General features: G+C 36.6%; 1 protein-coding gene across 2 annotated transcripts in view; it reads right to left on the reverse strand.

The window, feature by feature from the left end:
- Positions 1–20,353, reverse strand: part of PPP3CA (protein phosphatase 3 catalytic subunit alpha) — a 328,201-nt gene that overhangs the window by 58,300 nt on the left and 249,548 nt on the right. For both annotated transcript variants that reach the window (XM_066384438.1, XM_066384437.1), the window contains exons 4-8: positions 18,466–18,577; positions 16,929–17,074; positions 13,998–14,137; positions 3,530–3,607; positions 640–734 (exon numbers count right to left, since the gene is read on the reverse strand). In XM_066384438.1, the coding sequence (XP_066240535.1) occupies positions 640–734; positions 3,530–3,607; positions 13,998–14,137; positions 16,929–17,074; positions 18,466–18,577 (571 nt within the window). The remainder of the gene's footprint in view (positions 1–639; positions 735–3,529; positions 3,608–13,997; positions 14,138–16,928; positions 17,075–18,465; positions 18,578–20,353) is intronic.

Consider the following 20,353-nt stretch of genomic DNA (forward strand, 5'->3'; position numbering starts at 1 on the left):
AGTGCAGAATGCCAAACCAGAAGACCTGGGTCAGAGCCCAGTCGTCAATACCTAACCCAGTGACCTGGGGCAAGGCAATTAACCAGACTCACCCCGCTTAATAAAAGGGTTTCAGGAGAGGGGACTAGTGATATTTACTTTGAAGTTTAATATAATTTTTTTAAAAAATGAATATTTACTTTCCTAATACAGGATCTGACTCATGGTACGTTCTTAATACGTGCAATTTGAATCTGAATTTCAAGCTATAGATTATTTAGGCTTATTTTTCTTATTTCTTGACATGCACAATCATACTATTCTTACTTAAATCCACAGCCTTCTTAAGGGGCATAATTTTAGATTACTGCTAGTTATAATTTCTTATAAAGCCTATACTCTACCCGAGCAGTGGCTGACAACCTTGCTATCCATCAGAAGTGCCTGGAGAACAGTTAAAAAAGGAAAGCACTTGGGCTCCACTTCTAACCAATTGAATTTTTACTTCTGGAGACACAAAATTTGCACCAAACAATAAATGAAAAAATAAAGAAGAAAAGTGGTTAAAATGCTTAACTGAAACCAAACCAAAAGAAAAGCTCTTCAGAATTATTCCACATATATTACAGACAACCACCAGAGGGACTTAAAACCACTTACCTTTGTTATTGTATACATCTAAGTAATTTGGTGCTGAGAAAATCGTAATGAGAGACGGGAAGCCTGTCGTCTGGCTTTTCCTGTACATGCGATACCTAAAAAGAATAAGTTCAAGTTAAAGCAAGTGTATTTGGGGAAAGTAATAATCTCAATTTATTTAGATATATAAAATTCAAATTCAGTTTTAGCATTCAAGAAGAATTACCTAACAGTAAACATAGTTTACTCTCCAAAGTCTATTATACAATGATATCAATTCATTTCAGAGATGACAATAAAAACACAATTACATATAAAATGTCCAAATAGGTTTTTCCTAATTCTAGCAGACCTAGTGAAGGGTGAAATTCAGGGAAAATTCATTTCCATGTGTTCAGCCAAGAAGACAGAGGCTGCTTTTTGCCCTCCGCCTACCATGTTTTTCACAAGTTTGTCAGTCCTTTTGACATAAAAAGACTAAATAAGCAAAGCAATATGTAATCTTTCCCACTAATAACTAGGCTGATTATTCTATTTATGTATACTATTCTGTTTCAGTTATATTTCCCCTTTTTGCCTAGACGAAGTGGTTTGCTTTTCAAAGAAAAGTTTGGTTAAATCAATGGGTTTTATGAATTCAAATTGTTTCTACTTTATTTGTTATCAATCTCTTGTGGTGCCTGCAGGGCAAAGATTATTGTTTCAGCAGGGCGATATTTAATCAATCAATAATAAAACAGAACATCTGCAAGATCTTTGGAAATAAACTAACAATTCAGTTTCTTCTATTAAGACAAAAATGGAACCCTAGTCCTCAAATAATCAAAAGGTACAGGATATTGGCTCTTTTCCAGCAAGGTGAAAATATATTTCATGACTTCTCTAACAGATGTCAGTTTAGAAACATTCCTATATAGCACATGAAATTGTTACCATTCCTTGGGTATTTGGTGTCACTTATTTCTAGCATGCCTAATTTAGCTGGGTTCTAGGGGTGCCTCAAATAGTACCTTTAAATAGATAAGGACTCACCTTAAATTTTTTTAATTTTACCAATAGTTGGTACTACTTTTCCCAGAAAAAAAAATATCCCCTTAAAAATCTTTTGAAATGTTCTTGTGGATTCTAAGAAGAATTCATTTGATGTGAATACTGAGAAGAAATTTATCTGCTGAGATGGATTCTCCATGGTTCATTGAGGGTCCAAATTATATAAATAAGAGCTTGGTGGTCATCTGTTGACAAGGACTTCTCACTCATTCCGGGAAGAACCTCAGACCCAACTCTTGGCTTCCTGCACTATGACCTGCTTGTTCAGCCGTCTGTGTCAACAACTGCAGGAACACCTGGTTTCATCTTTACTAAGGGCTGGGACCTGCCTCCTGGATCAGAACTGCACAGTCTACCTCATTTACATAAATGGACCTCACTGGGAACTGGAACAGGAACTTTTGCTATAAAAGGAGGCCTCCCCTTTGTCTCTGGAACACAATGTAGGTGGCTACCTGAATCTGTGTCTTCCGGCTGCAGCTCCTTTTGCTCCAATAAATGCTTATTATTCTTTATTTCAGTCTCAAATTACTTTTGGTTTACATTCTAGAAGTATTATTCTGCATACAGGACTGAGCTTTGTTGGGGAAAATATCAAATTGTTACAGATAGTAACTTTCTTAATCCTAGTACCTTACTTTAGAAACCATGTCTGGCTGTGCCTACTTAACAATAACAACAAAGAAACGGAATGACACAATCTCAGTTCTCCCCAATGAATCAATCAACTGCTGATTTTAAACAGTTATTCACTTTAATTGATGCACTTCACATATTTTAAAATAAGCACATGATTTCAGGTTCGTGGTGGGATTAAGATAAATATGCCTCATATGCACCGTTGGGACAGACAAGCATGGTGACGCCACTGCCCTGAGAAGGGAGAAAGATTAGCTGAGGGTCTGAATGGTTGGGTCTACCCGCGGGTTACTTTGAACATCGGCCACCACAGCAACAAGCACATAATATTGGATCAGTTTATACCTGTTAATTAATTGCTTGAAAAAAAGCTGACTGTGAAAGGAACTTAGGATCTGCCTTGATTCAGGATCATCACAGACACAGGCTTACTTACGGAATGCAGGCGTCTGCATTCCCAGTTTCAGCACACAGGTTATAAAAATAGTTGTTTCTCCATTTCAGAAAACTAAGAACACGAAGGGAGGGGTTTAAGCGTTGGAAGGCAAATGCTGCTATTCAGTGGTGCCTACTTGGAAAGGCACTGAACTTCCAATCCTAAAATTGATTATACTTATTTCTTCCTAATGCAGATTTAAGGCACCATCATAGTACATATCCGATATTTCTTAGTTTTCTAAACTCTTAAAATTGGTCTACGTTTTAAAATTTACCAGGTATTATGAAACCATATTATGCATTTTTAGTTAGAATATAAGATTTTCTCCGCCATTTAAATGTCTCTGTTTTGGTCTGTTACAACTCTACAGGGATTAGGAATGACGCTCTTTAAACAAGAGTACAACATGCAATATCTGTTAAATATTTATGTGTGACTCTCATTTACATTGCCAACCAAGACTGGTAATTTAGACACTTCTGGGACAGTGGTAAGAGCAGGAATTGAAATAAGAGGAAGTGTCTGTCCTTCCAGTGTTTAAGAAAGCCTACTGAAAGTTTTACCTGTTCAGGCTAAAAATGGGAGCACTTCAAAGGGGACTTGAGCACACACCTGCAGGCACTCATTCCCCAGGACCCTGCTGTGTCTGTGTCATTGGAAGACGATTTTAAGACTGAACTCCTTCAGGGAAGAGCCCGCGGAGGGAGCCCCACGGACTGAGCAGTGAGGGAGCTGTGACAAAGGGACAATGCCTGCTTTCCATAAACCCACAGAACTGCTCACCCTGCATCCTGGGCTTCATGGGCTCGGAGTATAGATAACAAGTTATTGTGCTGTAAGAATTCACAAACAGCCGGGTAACTGCCAGAGACAAAAAGAAAAGAGAAGTATCTGTTAGAAAATCATAAAAGGGAGCAAATTTACCTGTAACATCCAGACCTATGTGATTTGATCCAACATAATCACACATATATCATTCATGAAACAGGCCTCTCGGCTCTCTAAGGACAGGTGTTCCCCTGTGGCAGAAAAAGCACCTACAGCTGTACTTTTTACATAATCAGAAGGACCTGGGGGCATATGAATTGGAAAAAGAATGCAGGCTATTACTATACAACAACACTAGGAAAGTGTCCACACGTAGAGAAAATCAATATTATCAAGTCGACCTTTAAACACAAAGTGAACAGAACCATAAATATAACATAACATGAGGATGAAATTTAAAATATAAACCTCAATTTTCTCAAATACAGCACTGTTTGTATTTGGAGTGTGTGCGTGTTCGAATGCTCTGCAGAGAGGACTGAGTCACAGGGTGGGAGAGAGAAAGTCTCCTGGGAAATCAAGTTCTCAACTCATGTATGGTTAGATTAACTGACCACATCTTTCAAAAGCTAAACGGAACTATGGAAGTGACAAGGTTTTAAAATGTGTGTCTTACAAATGATCAACAGAATTTTACCTTAAGTCTTATTATATTATATTCTTCATCTTGACTTAATAAAATATCAAAATTCCATCAAGGTAATGTTGTCTGTTACAAGTCTCAAAGCTAAAAATGATAACTTCAGAATGAAATTCAAATTACACACTAAACTTGAAGAAACCCCTTGCAATTACTTTGTCTCTGCTCTAAGAATTTTTAATGAAATAAATGGATGTCATAAAAATGAATACATATTAGATAGTTCCAATCAAGGGGCAGCAAACCCATGCTTGTTTTCATAAAAACAAACTGCAGATATCTATGAACCTGAACTACACATACCACAGACGATGATTCGGCAGTTATAAAAAATAGCACTGTGGGAAAATATTTAAGACTATGTCACTCAAATAATTGATTATAAAAGATAATTTGAAAATAGTTTCTATGCTACAGATTTTGTAAGCATTAACTGAGCAACAGGAAAGAAAATACCATTAAGATGGCATACCATTGTAGAAATACTGATTATACAAAGTTTCTGCTCTTTGGCAAAAGTGGGATCTAAAATAAAAAACAGATGGCAAGACGCTAGATTTCAGGTGCTGAAATCAATACACAACACAATATACAGACGATGTATTGTAGAACTGTGCACCTGAAACCTATAGTTTTATTAACCAACGTCACCCCAATAAATTCAATAAATTAAGTCTTTTCTGCATGTGCACACATTTGTGTGTACATAGATGTGTTTTCTAGAATGTTCTAAATGTTCCTTCCTTATCTCTTTATGCTATTTACTTATATGTTTTGTGCCCTCATAATGCTTATTTTAAAAGACAGTTTATTGCCCTGTTGTTATACTGTAAGACAGATGTTGTTTGTCTAGGTTTGTGACTCTTTTTGTCCCGGGAAAATGGCTTGGCTGCTGTTTATTTTATTCTTTCCTTTAGGAAGAGCTTACACTAGTCTTATGAAAACATAATTTTAATATTTTTTTCATGCTATGTTTGATACCTGTATGTGTATAAGCTAAGTTTTCTCCCATGGAAATATGTATCTGATTTCTAGTGGAAATCTGATGAAAATAAAATTAACCTAGCAGCATTCCGCTAGGTCAGTGGTAGTCAACGTGGTCCCTACCACCCACTAGTGGGCGTTCCAGCTTTCATGGTGGGCGGTAACGGAGCAACCAAAGTATAAATAAAAAGATAGATTTAACTATAGTAAGTTGTTTCATAAAGATTTATTCTGCCAAACTTAGCAAGAATCCAACAAAAAGTACTTGGTAAGTAATTATTATTATATGCTTTAACTTGCTGTAACTTTGCTTTATAAATTATATAAACTAAAGTTACTTCCCTACTTTATAAATCATCATTACTGTGGAGCTGGTGGGCCGTTAGAAAATTTTACTACTAACAGAGATACAAAAGTGGGCGGTCGGTATAAAAAGGTTGACTATCCCTGTGCTAGGTTAATAGAATTAAGTGAGGAACACTTTCATTCCTTCTTGGAGAAAAAATATCTTAAAGATATTTAAAAGCAATGCAAGCAAATGCTCACACTTTCTAGGAATCACAAATATTTTTCAGAATAAATTATAGAAAATACTTGACTATCAACTAGAGTCTCATCATTGGTAAATTACCTGCCTAGAATCTATTAAAATTTTTAATAATATTAGAAAAAAAAACTTTACAATATTTTTATGTTTTTTTAATGGAAATAATAAAAACCAAAAAGTGTTCAAGCTGAAAAGCATTTAAAAAGATATATAGAGAATGGCAGAAAAACAGAGTTCACAACACCATACCAACATAGAGTGACTTGGAAATCACTTGTTCACCAATAATTTATCAAAGACACACTGATGGATGTATTCCATTTATTAGAAGATTGTATTATGCACAGGGATAAGTGGTATGACATGTGTAAAGTGTGATTTCTGACTTGATCTTATTTATAATATAGGTAGAAAAGTAAATCATTTTTTAAAATTAAAACAACCTGCTTAAGAATAAAATACATTTAAGATAACATAGTGTGAGTTATAGTTTGAGACACAGTGAAGCAAGAGAAGAAACCACGCAGGTCTGAGGAAATCTCTCTGAAAAGTATCTCTTTCATGGTGGATCTTTCCTGCCCCCACCTCCCACCTCTTCCTTGCTTTATTTAATAAGGTGAAGTTTCCCTGTTCTGTGCCCCCAAGGGGAAAGAGCCCCTCTTCCTTCAGACTGATCAGCCAAAGTCCGAGCCCATGACCTTCTGAGCAGAGGGCTCGCTGGACCTCAGACCCATTCTCATCCCAACATGGGTACATTAGTCGGGTGCAATCTGTCTGTATGAGGAGACGCTGGGATGATTTTGTTTAACCCAGTGGCCTATCCATGTCTTCCACCAGACCAGCTGCAAGGACTGGTGAAGGCCACTGACGCTTTCCGCTTCCTCATACTCATTCAGCAGCAGCATGGTTGCTTGGGGAAGAAGTTCCCTTTTCTGAAAATGTTGTTTTCTATTGGATCTATAATTAAGCTGTAAGCACTAGAGAATGCTTCTTCTCTGAGTAGCCAGGGAGGTAAAAATTTCCATGGGATAGTGGGAATAGTTAGATCCAGTTTCCTGTTCTTATTTCCTGTGTAATTTTTGGAAAATTGTTTAATTTCTTAGTTTAATCTCATACAAATAAAATACCTATTTTTTTTACCTATAAGAATGAAGACAGTATCATTTATTTCATAGACTTGAGATAAAGATTAAATGCATTAGCAATAATGTAGATTTCCTAGTCCAGTGCCTGACTCTGAGTAGTAGACATTTCACAACTTGTCATTTTCTCGCCACTGCCATGGTGTGAAAGGAAGAATGCGGCACAGAATGGTGACTCAGCAACCCCAGATTCTCAGAGTAGATGTTGAATTTATTAGTTGTGATTTGTGTTAGATCTTAAAGGAATAGATGTATGCGGATTACTAGACAGGAAGTGGTTAGAATGCCACAAAAAGAGAGAGAGAGGGACTGGAGGCAGACTGAGCATGAACAAAGATGAAGAAAGTAGAAAGACAAAAATATGAGACATGGTAGAAAAAATGGCTTGGAACTAGAGAAAATAGCTATTATTGGATGGATGCATTCTGTTCATTCTCTTATTTTCATTTCTTGCAATATGAAATTATATTTTAGATTTTTATTTCAATCTCCCAGATGTCAGGCTCTTTATTTTACTTATTTTTTTCTTAATTGAATTTACTGGGGTGATACTGGTTAACACAATTATATCAGTTTCAGGTACACAATTCTGCAACAATCTTCTGTATACCACGTTGTGTTCACCCCACCCCCAATCAAGTTTCTGTCCATAACCATAAATCCTCCCTATACCCTCCCCCCACCTACCGCTCTTCCCCCAGCAATCACCACACTGTTTTCTGTGTCCATGAGTTTTCCTTCTCTCTATTTTTAAAATTTTTCAATTAACTTGCGCGCGCGAGAGAAGGAAAGGGGGGGGGAAGGGGAGAGAGAGAAGCATCAACTCATTTTACTTAGTTTTTCCATTTAGTTGTATATTCATAGATTGCTTCTTGTATGTGTCTTGACTGGGCAAATTATCACTTGTGAACCCTGAACCATTCCCTTCAAACCTACCTTACCCTGAGGTGTACAATATTGCTACATTCAACATGTTTCCATAATATATGAATACCAACATATCACCTGCCATGCTGTCTGGTCTCCAGCAACAGTGAATGCTGTAAGACAGTGGTCCTCAACCTTTTCTTGGGCCACAGACCAGTTTAATGTCAGAAAATATTTTCACGGACCGGCCTTTAGGGTGGGACGAATAAATGTATCATGTGACCGAGACAAGCGTCAAGAGTGAGTCTTTGACGGATGTAACAGAGGGAATCTGGTCATTTTTAAAAAATAAAACATCGTTCAGATTTAAATATAAATAAAACGGAAATAATGTAAGTTATTTATTCTTTCTCTGCACCAAATTGCCCATGGACCAGTACCAGTCCGCGGCCCAGGGGTTGGGGACCACTGCTGTAAGAGAAACCAGTTTTGTCTTCATACTCTAAATGCTTAGCGGCCATTTGTCAGCTCATAGTCAATTTCTGGAATAGCCTCAACAGGGGCAGTTAAGCAGATGAGAGAGAAGCAAAGGGTTTCTATCCCTCAATGGCTTTAGCAAAGTACAGGCAGCAGCCTGCTACCCTTGGTTAAGAGACAGGGAGGAAAGATCCGCTTTCCCTGTTGCAGCCAGTAGTACAGAGCGCTCTGCCCAACTGTCCAGCTCCTCTCCACTTCCTGGGGCTTGGCAATGGGTACTCAGCCCAGGGGTGTCCTGGCATTGCCCAGATACTGTTTGGCCTATATTTTCCTAGGACTTGCTCTGTTATTTTCTTTGCCCCAGGGTTCTCCAACTAATTTCATTTTACCCACTAGGGATCAAATCTAGAAGGGCTCCAACTTTTTCTGCCAGAACTTCACCACAGCTTAAGTCCTCACCTAAGCCTGGCTGCCAGCTGCCTAAACAGTGCTGAGCAATATTTAGTTAAGGCAAACTGTTTATTGAAGTGTAACATCTATACAGAAAATTGCACAAGTCAGAAGATTATGAATCGGTGATCTTTCACAAAGTGAATATCTCTGCAACTAGCACTCAGATCAAGACACAAGGTTTCCTGAATCCCAGCAATTCTTCCTATCTCCTCTGAGTCACTATCATCTCCTCACTACGGGTAACCACGCTCCTGGCATTTAACATTACAGAGTAGCTTCTCTAACTCTTATTTCAGTAGTATCATCCAGTATGCAATCTGTAGTATCTGGCTTCGTCTGCTCATCACTATACTTATGATGTTCATCCACGTTGTTATGTGCAGTTTTACCTCATTCACATTTGCTGTATTTAGTTATTTAAATAGACTACAATTTATTATTCATTATGCGAAATGGACATTTGGGTTATTTCCATTTTTTTGGCTATTATAAATACTGCTGCTATGAACAGTCTGGTATTTTGGTACACATATGTACACATTTTGAGTGGGTACTGAAATAGAACAGGTCAGTTATACAAATGTTCACCCTTAGTGTGTACTGAGGCTGCTAACTGCAATTTGGGATTATAGGTAAAGGAAGACCATTCTGGTGGTCATCCCTCTAGAAATCCTCGTGTTATCTCCCCTCCAATTTTCAGGAACACCACTTTCTCTGCTTGCAAGATCCTAACTTTCTCACTATCTGTGATTGGTTATGCTCTATTCATCCTTTAACATTTAAGTTTAAAAACACTTCCACCAGGAGTACTCCTTTAGACTCTGGCCCAACCCTGTTGGGGTTAGGTTTCCCTGCTGTATGTGTGTGTGTATATATGTGTGCATGTGTCTGCGTGTGTGTGGTAACTCCACATTTTCACAGCACTAACCTCTCTTACATTTTACTTGTCAGTTTCTGCTTATTGATATCTGGCACTAGACTGTTATTCCCTTGCAGGCAGGGACTCTCAGTATTTACAAAATCTCATAGAAGGCATATATTATATATAGTATGTGCTCAGGTAATGTTTGTTAAAGAATTAAATGAGTGAATGCATTCTCAAAAGGATACCCATGAATGGAACAGTATAAATTGGCAGGGTGGAAGTGGAGGATGTTGTACAATCAAGTGTGATGTTAACAGACTAAAAATGAAGGTTTTGAATTTGGAGTGGGAGAGAGGGAAGGCAGGATGTTCCAGATGCTGGTAATAGGATAAAAATGGGTCCATAAGATGCTGATGACTGGTGGTAATTTCAATGCAAGAAGAAAATGAAAAGATATTTGCTAGTCTATATGACTGGGAGAATGAACTGGTAATAGCAACAAACAATCAAAACAGGAGGATTTTCTAGTGGGGATTAAGCAAGTGGGAAAGTAAAGAATAGCTTTTTCAGGCAAGGTGAGTTTAGGTTAAGATGACGATGGAACATCTTAGGTAAAAACTTCCAGCAGACAACAAGAAATACAAAATTCAAGCTCAGGAAAGATAGAGACAAAGGGGCTAGGCATAGATCTTATAATCACATCATAGAGGTTAAGAGTTTACAGTGAACCTAAAGGATAAACGGCTGAGATTCCTGAGAAAATGTGAAGAAAATAATGTCAAAGGCAGGAGGAAGATGACGAAAGAGGCAGCAGAAGAGGCTAGGATCTGCCAGTAAGTCAGAGGAGAGCCAGGATTTGGAAAAAAGGAGGAACCAGAGAATTTCAAGGTAGAAGGGGTTGATAAGACTGTCAACTGCAGAAAAGAAGTTAAAGGCTACTGATCTGTGACTAACAGACCAGTACTTATTTGAGTAAACTGTAATCTGCAACTTCAAAGCCACTTTAAAATGACTGTTAAGATGTTCTTCAAATCTAAGAACTTCAAATGTCTGATTTAATTCACTCCTTCTGAAGCAAGCTAAACCTAGAACACAAAGCTAACTTGACTCATCCGAGGCAGACTTATAAACTGAAAACCAAAGCACCTAATCCAGCCAAAAGTTTTGTTTGGACTACATGAAAATAAAAATTTTAACTCCAATTTGTCATGATGCTCATTAATCTTTACAACCCAACACTTGGTCTGCTTCAAGCATCTCCATTACCTGCCTTAAAATTTTAGGCATGTGCATGGCTCTAGGTTGAGCAAAGCTGGCCGGGGGGCACTGGGGATGGCTCCACGGCCTCGCCTCAGGTGCTGGAATGGCTCCATTGATGAGCACCAGAGGAGCAGAGCCCCAGACAGGCAGAGCATCAGCTGGTAGGGGGCTTGCCGGGTGGATCCAGTCAGGGTGCATGCAGGAGTTTGTCTCTGCCTCCCCACATCTCACTTAATAATAATAATAAAAAATTTAGGCCTGTGGATACACCAACTCTGGCCTAAGGTTATAAAATTAAAAGTAGCACTTGGGCAAAAATAATGTTCTTAGGAATTCTTTCCTCTCTGTCACATTGCCTATTTTTTTTTTTTTTTTCATTTTTCTGAAGCTGGAAACGGGGAGAGACAGTCAGACAGACTCCCGCATGCGCCCGACCGGGATCCACCCAGCACGCCCACCAGGGGGCGACGCTCTGCCCACCAGGGGGCGATGCTCTGCCCATCCTGGGCGTCGCCATGTTGCGACCAGAGCCACTCTAGGCCTGAGGCAGAGGCCACAGAGCCATCCCCAGCGCCCGGGCCATCTTTGCTCCAATGGAGCCTTGGCTGCGGCAGGGGAAGAGAGAGACAGAGAGGAAAGTGCTGCGGAGGGGTGGAGAAGCAAATGGGCGCTTCTCCTGTGTGCCCTGGCCGGGAATCGAACCCGGGTCACATTGCCTATTTTCTAACTAATGAACAACAGCATTAATAAATTCTACTGATGCATATATTTTTCTATATAACATTATTTTATTTAAATCATGGCCAAGGCAATGAGTTAGATCATGAAAAGGGTGGCAATGGTAAATTAAATATGCAAATTTAATAAAAACATGTAAAATATAACTTGGGAGCTTTGGATCAAAATCAGTGCCAATAACTCCAACAGGTAATTGTGACCAGTTTCTCTACCAGTTTTTTTTTTGTTCCCTTGTGCCCCTCGAGATCAGCTTTATAAACCAGATTACAAAGGATGCCTCGAAATCCTTATGATGGCACTAAAAACAAAAGGATCAAGAAGCTCTGGGACAATAACACAGTCATTTTATTTGCCTTAGATAAAACATAATCCAGACCGCTTTGCCATTAGTCTATAGGCTGTGAATTTAGATAGTAAGCATTTGTAAAGGCTAAAGATCTATTAACAACCTCTAATGAGAGGAGTTAAAAAACCATTCTGTTGAGAATAAAAGTGTAAAACATGCATGATCATCTATCTAGCTGATGGCCTTTATCTCTGATGTAAACATATCTGTGTCTGTATTTACAAAAACAAAAATATCATAACTTTATGTAAGTTCAGGATGACTTAATTTAGAGTATGATTTATTTGAAAAATGATTCAGAAAGCGAAGAATGAAAGAAAGGTTAATGTAATATGGCTTAATATTAAAATTAAGAGGCTTAGATTTTTATTTGATATCATATTATTGAAGCACAACTCAGTGGTTTCAAATAGGTAATTTAAATACAGTATACTTAGGGATTCAACACCAGATTTGAAAAACTAAACACTTGGCTTAGATATATTTCAACAATTCTTACCTTTTCTCTAAAAAATTTGAACATCTTTAATAAGATTTTTTTTTTAATTTATTCATTTTAGCAAGGAGAGGGAGAGAGAGAGAGGGAGAGAGGAGAGACAGAGGGAGAGAAGGGGGTAGGAGCTGGAAGCATCAACTCCCATATGTGCCTTGACCAGGCAAGCCCAGGGTTTCGAACCAGCAACCTCAGCATTTCCAGGTTGACGCTTTATCCACTGCGCCACCACAGGTCAGGCTGAACATCTTTAATAAAACTTTACTCCCAAATTAATTACTGAAAAGAAACCTCAGGCTTCTCAGAAACACTATGCTATGCTACTTCATTTCAGCCAAAATAGACTCATTAGACTTGATGCCTTTGATGCCTAACTTTCCAAACCAAAGAAATGAATTGTAAACTTTCTGCTAAATAGGGTTGGAAAGAACCTCTTTATTACTATGTCTATCAAAAACTATTAGTTGATTGCTCCTTTACAGTGTACAAGACTTTCTGTTCACAAACTTCAGTTTCCCAATCACATCAACAGATGAATAAAAGCAAACTATATTTTTCCCACAAGGAAAACTTAATATATATGAAACAAAATGTTCTACCACTGACTAAACTAATCTGTGATATGTAGAAGGATGCTCTCTGCTTACTCCAGAGACAGAAGGGAGATGTGGCTTAACACATATGACAGAATTCTTCCAGCCTTGCTATTTGTTTAGCTGCCAGGGCAGGAATTGAGCATCAACTTCAGTGAGAATCCGTTTTGGTTCTTAAGTGTTTTTTTTTTTTAATTTCTTCTAGAATTTAAAATTCTCAACTCCCTGACCTCTTTTCCCCTTTCACATAAACTGTATATCTGATAATAAGGGAACTTAATGAAACTGAGGGTAATCAAATGCAGTAGGCTAAAACTGACACGCAATGTTGGGAAAATCACAAAGATGTGCAAAAACCCACTGTGTTGTTGATCTCTGCTCTGAAATGTTATGGGACAGGCAAATCCCCATACACTGGCAAATATGAAAATATAAAAATTGCTATAAATTTTTTTCAATGTGGCTTGCCAAAACACACTAACAGTAAATTTACTATGGTACCTATATACTATATTTCTGCTAATTTTAATTTATCCAGAACTCTGATAAAGTTAAGAAAACTTAAGAATACCTTGAATATAATTTAATTAAGCAATTTAAATTTGTTTCTCTGATTTGTTATAAAAACTGGTGAAAATTTAAAGTTATTACATAATTAAATGAAGAAATTCAAGGTTAGCATTGGATTTTTTCCTCCAGTTCTTAAAACAAAACACATTTTCTACTAAATCCTACTTACTATCTTCTTCAGCTACTTCACCACCCTGATACCACATGCCTCTTATGCCTCTTCTATTCTTCACAGATATCTATATACTTATATAGATATATTTATTTACATTTTCACTTTGCAAGTACTAAGACCTCATTCAAACCAGGCTTTTGAAATGAACCTTTCATCTATACTTGTTTCCTAGAGAAGTTACAGACACATCATAAATAAGTCAAACACATGGACTGACCAATTACAAAACTGATGAACCTAACGTGCTCTGGAGGGCGGGTGGTCCACTCTCACCTGTAGAAGTACGAGCATCCCCTGACTGTGTTGTGAGTGAAGTGTTCCTGAGTCTTCTCATTGCCGAAGTCCTCCAGGGGGTCTGACCAGAGGATGTCACACATAGGTCCATAAGCAGGTGGTTCTTTGAATCGGTCTAACTAAGAAAAATAGAAGACAGAGAGCAAAATACTCATCTTTGGAATCTTACGATTCAGGAAATAGAAGAAACCAGAATTGTGCGATATCCCACGTCCTCCCCCCAAGCACAGACAGTGAGCTGCCGTCGGCCCTTCTCTTCCTGTCAGCTCCCTTCCTCCTTGGTTCCTCCCCATTCTATTCTTCATCTCTTTCTCCCATTTTTCTTCCTTCTTCCTCTTGACGAGCTCATTTATTATCTCACCCTTTACCTTCTCCTTTAATTCCTAACTCATTACTCCCTTTTCCCCCTTTCTCCTTTTCCCCTTTTTATCTTTCTCTGTTCCCCCCAACTTCATCTATCCAAGTGTTCTAGTCATTGTTAGTTGATGTGACTCTGTCTGTGTATCATTTCTTAAGTAGGAGCTTTTATTGTATTGTATCTTTGGGGAAATTTCTATTACTACTTCTATTAAACTGTGATTTAGAAATCTGGATGAGAACAACTTATGGTGTGTATACTGAACAATAGGATTTTGAGAAGAGACGGCTTTCATTTTAAGGGGAGCGCTGGCTACTTGACATTTTGGATATGCACTCATTAGGGCCTATCTAGGTGTTTAATTAAAATACAAGAATATCCTGGTTTATCTTACTGGTTACAAACCAAGAGTAATAATAAGCAGTAAAATAAACCCAAAATTAGCTGATTTATTCTGCAGCTCACAGTTCTAAGCTTGATAGTTTTACCTGAAACCCTCATATGAAATTCTTTTTCCAGCTCTAAATGTCTACCAAAGTCATATTTCAATTTTAAACGGTGCATTTAGAAGGTATGAATACTACAACTGAAAATGACATTTCACCTAGGTCGCTTTTCTTTAGTCATCCTGATTTAACTGCAATTAAATGATATTTAGTAAAGTCAACAGATATTATACTCTCTTGAAAAGAAATGCTTAAAACATCTATTAAAACCCATTAGGCATTGATATTCTTCATAATCAATACTTTAATAACCATTAAAAAAAACCCACAGGGATAGGTGGACAGGTGAATAGATAAGGCTGATAGCCAATCAAATTATTTTTTTTCCCCTGAGACACAAAAGATGATGTAAATCACGGTTTTGCTACACACCATTTTTTACTGATATTAAAAAGAACTAAGCAATATTTCACATTTTCAACACCAAACGAAAAACTTCAAGACTATACTCTATTTCAACCATTATGTTATCCATAAAATATGTACTGCAAACTTAGACTTGTTTCAGAGATTTAAATAACTTAGGTCTTTGGAACAATTCATCCTAGAAAATACTTGTCCACAAAAATACAGAATTTCTTTCTGAGAAACAAGAACTTATTAGAGGTAGAAGAGCAGAGGAGGGGAGACTTTTTGATTAATGTCATCCCTAGCTGAAGGTGTTGGTAAGGCAACCCGAATACAGAATTATTTTGGAAAACTTACAAAGTGCTTCCTAAAATTAAAATTATCTACAGTAAGAATAAATAGCTAAAAAATTCATTAAATAAAGTGTGGTGGAAACTGTTACTGAGATATAGAAAGATGCAAACTTCAACACCATTTTATGGCTTAAGTCTAGAGCTTTATATGACATATATGGAAATTGAACATAATATCTGAAATATGCCAGTCGGTGATATTTTAAAAGTCTACTTAATTTATGAGAAGTAGTTTAGTTATTTATCTCAAGAGTTCATCGAACTATAGAAGAATAAATTGGTTACATTCACGCAGACAGTGAAGCATTCTCTTGAACTCCATGACCTCATGGCAGTGTCCTGTCTCTGTAGTACATTAAATACACAGCAATAACAATGCTCTGTGTGTTACAGAACACAGAAGCACATGTGTAGTGGTGCCTTCAAAAAGGACACAAACACACAGAGCGGAAAACAAAGGTTTATTTAATGTATTGATACTTTTGTTTGATCTTAAAAAAAATAAAAGTCATCCATTTTCTTTTTAAAAGGAAAGGAAATATAATATTTTTATACTTGAAGACTGGAACCTTAATGACAGAGGATTAAGGTAAAATTGGAATGTTTTACTTCCCTAAATATAGTTTCTCTTTTAAAACCAATGAACTTTTAAAAGAATATTGAGCATAATCAAAGAAATAAAATATTGCTTCTTCCATTACATAAAACTGTCCCATATTATTACATTTTCTCATATAAAACATATATCCACATTCAGTCTAACTCATCTTTTTGTCAGCTAAAACAACAGGAACAGCCAATGTTAAAATTAGTAGCCAATGTTAAAATTCAACTGTTTTTTTACCTAGACACTCAATATAATCAATAGAATATTCTCACTGCCCTTGTTACTTTAAAGTTTTAAAGCTGTAACAAATAGATTTTTAAAAATAATAATATGAACACATTTTAAAGGTCAAGTTGTGGTATTTTCCCAAGAGCAAAACAACATTTTCTAACTATAATATGCCATGATGATACAATGAATTCTGTTGGAAGCAAACCAACGGGAAATGATATGGTGCATTTTTTTTTTGTTTTTTTTTTTTTGTTTTTTTTTTAGCAATCAAGTATTTTACATTTCGAATGACACATGTCAAATGGTAAATGACATTCTAGAGATAAAAACTCTTCCAAGTATAAATATATCTTTCTCTTTAGAGAAAAATTAATACAAAAAAAGATTCACAACCACTTTAATTCATGTTAGTTCAAAAGGATAAAGTTAGTGATCAAGGCAGGAAAGTGTCTTCTCTTTATTACTGAAGCACTCAGGATGTCCAGACTTGGAAACTCCCAGACTTACTTTTCTGATATCATCTAGAGTGTTGATCTCTGGGGACAGACCACCGTGCACACACAGGAACTGCTGGTTCATCAGGGCGGCCAGGGGCAGGCAGTCAAAGGCGTCCATGCAGGCGTCATAGATACGCTCTGAATACTTTATTTTACCTTGTAAAACATGATTTAAAAAAAAATGATTTCATTGCTAGAATCATTCATTGAAAGTTTTTTAAAAAATGTTTTCTTGACAGAATCATATTTTTAGCACAGAACTACACTCTGGAAAGTTCCAAAACATGATTAAATTAGACCTGTTAAGGAGTTATATATGTATTAAACTTTCTATCTACTGTTATTTATTTTCTTGTTCATTCATATTTTTCAGTTGTTAGTAATTTTATATATAGCAGAGACGACATCCTTACTATTTATCTGTAGATGTATCTCAAAACAGATATTCCAACAACTAGGAGACCAACAGAAAGCTGGCCAGAAAGCTGGCCAATTTCTCTAAATAATCTTATAGAACACCAGAAGTCAAGAAATTTTCTAAAGTTGTTTCTGTATCACTGTATATAATGTTTTTCTCTTACTGACTTTTATGTAATGTTTAAGAGAAATTACCATGCTCTATTGAATATAGGAAAATGACAATTTTAGTTTCATTGAACTACAGAAAATATTGAGAGGAAGAGTTCATAAAATATACATGAAGTGTTCCTCACTCCTAGTATTTATGTCTATAGGAAGAAGTTATCATTAATTTTGTAAAATCCACTAGAGGCTAGTCAGAGTGCTGCGAACAGGATTGAATCTGCCCTCCATTTGATTTTCTTGAGTATCAGATGAGATGAAAGGGGGGGATTATTATCCCAAATAGTAGCATTCTGGCTATTCTAAAAAGATCATCTAATTAATATTTCTTAAGATAAATTACATCAAATATTAACTCAAAGTTTTAGATCACTTTATAGAATATTTATAATTTAAATGAAATTCTAAATTCTAACTATCCATGCTTGGAAAGAAGTATAAAATGACATAAAATAGTGAGGTGTTTTTTTTTCTTTTCTTTTTCTGAAGCTGGAAACGGGGAGAGACAGACAGACTCCCGCATGCGCCCGACCGGGATCCACCCAGCACACCCACCAGGGGGCGACGCTCTGCTCCTCCGGGGGCATCGCTCTGTTGCCACCAGAGCCACTCTAGCGCCTGGGGCAGAGGCCAAGGAGCCATCCCCAGCGCCCAGGCCATCTTTGCTCCAATGGAGCCTCGCTGCGGGAGGGAAAGAGAGAGACAGAGAGGAAGGAGAGGGGGAGGGGTTGAGAAGCAAATGGGCGCTTCTCCTGTGTGCCCTGGCCGGGAATCGAACCCAGGACTTCTGCACGCCAGGCCGACGCTCTACCACTGAGCGAACCGGCCAGGGCCTAAAATAGTATTTTTTAAAAAAGTCTTTGACTTTGAAGCAATAGATCATATTTTAATGTGCTCTTAATATGGCTTATAGTGATTATTTAGCACTTATGTGTTAAAGGAGAAGACTTGAAAAATATACTTACATTCCTGTTTAAATGTGAAATATTCTGTTAGATGTCTACATTCATGATTTCCACGGAGTAAAAACAGTGTTTTGGGGTAAAGAATTTTCAAGGCCCACAAATACAGCACACACTGAGAAAAAAATAAGAATATAAAAATAAATACTGTATCATTATACTTAAGCATCTCATTGCTGACACATCAGGGAGACATCAATCTAATATGCTACTGTGACCAAATGTCTCCCCAAAGCTAGACCTTATTATGGAAGATATTGAAAATCAAGCAGGAAACATTACTTTGGTACAAAGCCAAGGTTTACGTATACATAAAATATATATACAGTCACTGAGGATCTATCTATATATTACAAGAAAACCCTGGACTGCACACAATCCACTGGAAGAAGCCTGAAAGAAAATATACTAAAAAATGAATATATATTGATGTAAAAGTATGACAAGAAATGGGAATAATAAATAAAATAAAGGCACCTCCCTATAAAGCTAATTATTATTATAGTATTATTTTAAGTCAGGTACAAACAGAAAAAAGGGAAAGGAAAGACAAGACAGAATTTGAAAGCTCAGGCTGACCAGGTAGTGTTTGCATTTTCTGTATGTTCCCTCTTTCACTAGCCTTCTTCACCTCCATTACATTGTCTCTTATTTCAGTGCCTTGATATAGAAAGCCTTAAGTTTTTATATATAAATATATAATATACATATGCTGTTTATACAATATATATATATAGATGCTGGTAATAGTTTGAGGAAACATTTCATATACCTCAAAATGCTCAAATTTAGTTACTTGAGTATTTCAGGGAGTATAAAAATTAGGGCCAACTATGAATTAAGCAGATTTGGAGTAAACTCACAATGATACTATATTCTTAGTGTGCATTAAAATTCTGGGTTCTAAAATACATAATCAATTTCAACCTTCAACTGACATTCATTAAGAACCCACAAGGAACAGAAAACTAGTCTTTGAAAACAAATATGCTTTTTTAATTCTCACTAAGTTTATGTTCTAAAAGTGAAGTTAAGAAGATATAGAACCACAAAAACATTGAGACAAGAACCACAAAAATATTGAGACAAGTATGATTCTGGTTACCAAAATCTGAAACCAAAATACACATAATATTTACATTTTAATGAAGAGCTTTCCAACCTATAGTAAACATGCTAGATAATGTCCAAAGGAAAAAGTGACTGGTAATTCATTTGTTGTGCTACCTGTGAAGAATAATCATGTCGGACAATTTATTAAATGAGTGAAAGTAACTAGGTTTGAATATACAGCTCAAGTTTTGGAAAAAAATACTGATTATCAGGAAAAGTATGTACTACTGTGATTCTCAGGCAAGATATTGTCCCCAACTATGTAACTGTAATTAAAGTACACAAAAATAAGGGGTTGACATCAAATTATATGTCCTTAATTTTCTAGTTACCCTTTTCCTGATTATAGTTATTAGCTAAAGTTCATATGAAAAATGATATTACTATTTCTGAGAAGGTGACCAAGTGGCTTATCCAAGTGACCCTTGAAGCATCAGGATCTGTTGTAAAAGTTCCCTGTTATCTCATTCGGTAGTAATGTGGCTCAATGAGTCTCTGATTACTACGTATCAGGTTTTATAGGTACACTTCCATATTCATAAAAGGTTTTTATTACTCAAGCTCATCTCACATTTCAGAGAAGATATTTATAAATGATTATCAATGTCAATAAGAGAACTATTTCCAATTTAAAGTGTACAAGGCTGTACCTTACATACATACGCACACATATAAATATATACACACTTACAAATTGGTTTTAACTTTTGAGGTTTAATGGTCATATAAAGTCTTTAAAAATTGTACTTACTTGTTGAAATTGCTATATTTAACGTTT

The sequence above is a fragment of the Saccopteryx leptura genome, chromosome 5 (genome assembly GCF_036850995.1).
Source record: "Saccopteryx leptura isolate mSacLep1 chromosome 5, mSacLep1_pri_phased_curated, whole genome shotgun sequence".
Lineage (NCBI taxonomy): Eukaryota > Metazoa > Chordata > Mammalia > Chiroptera > Emballonuridae > Saccopteryx > Saccopteryx leptura.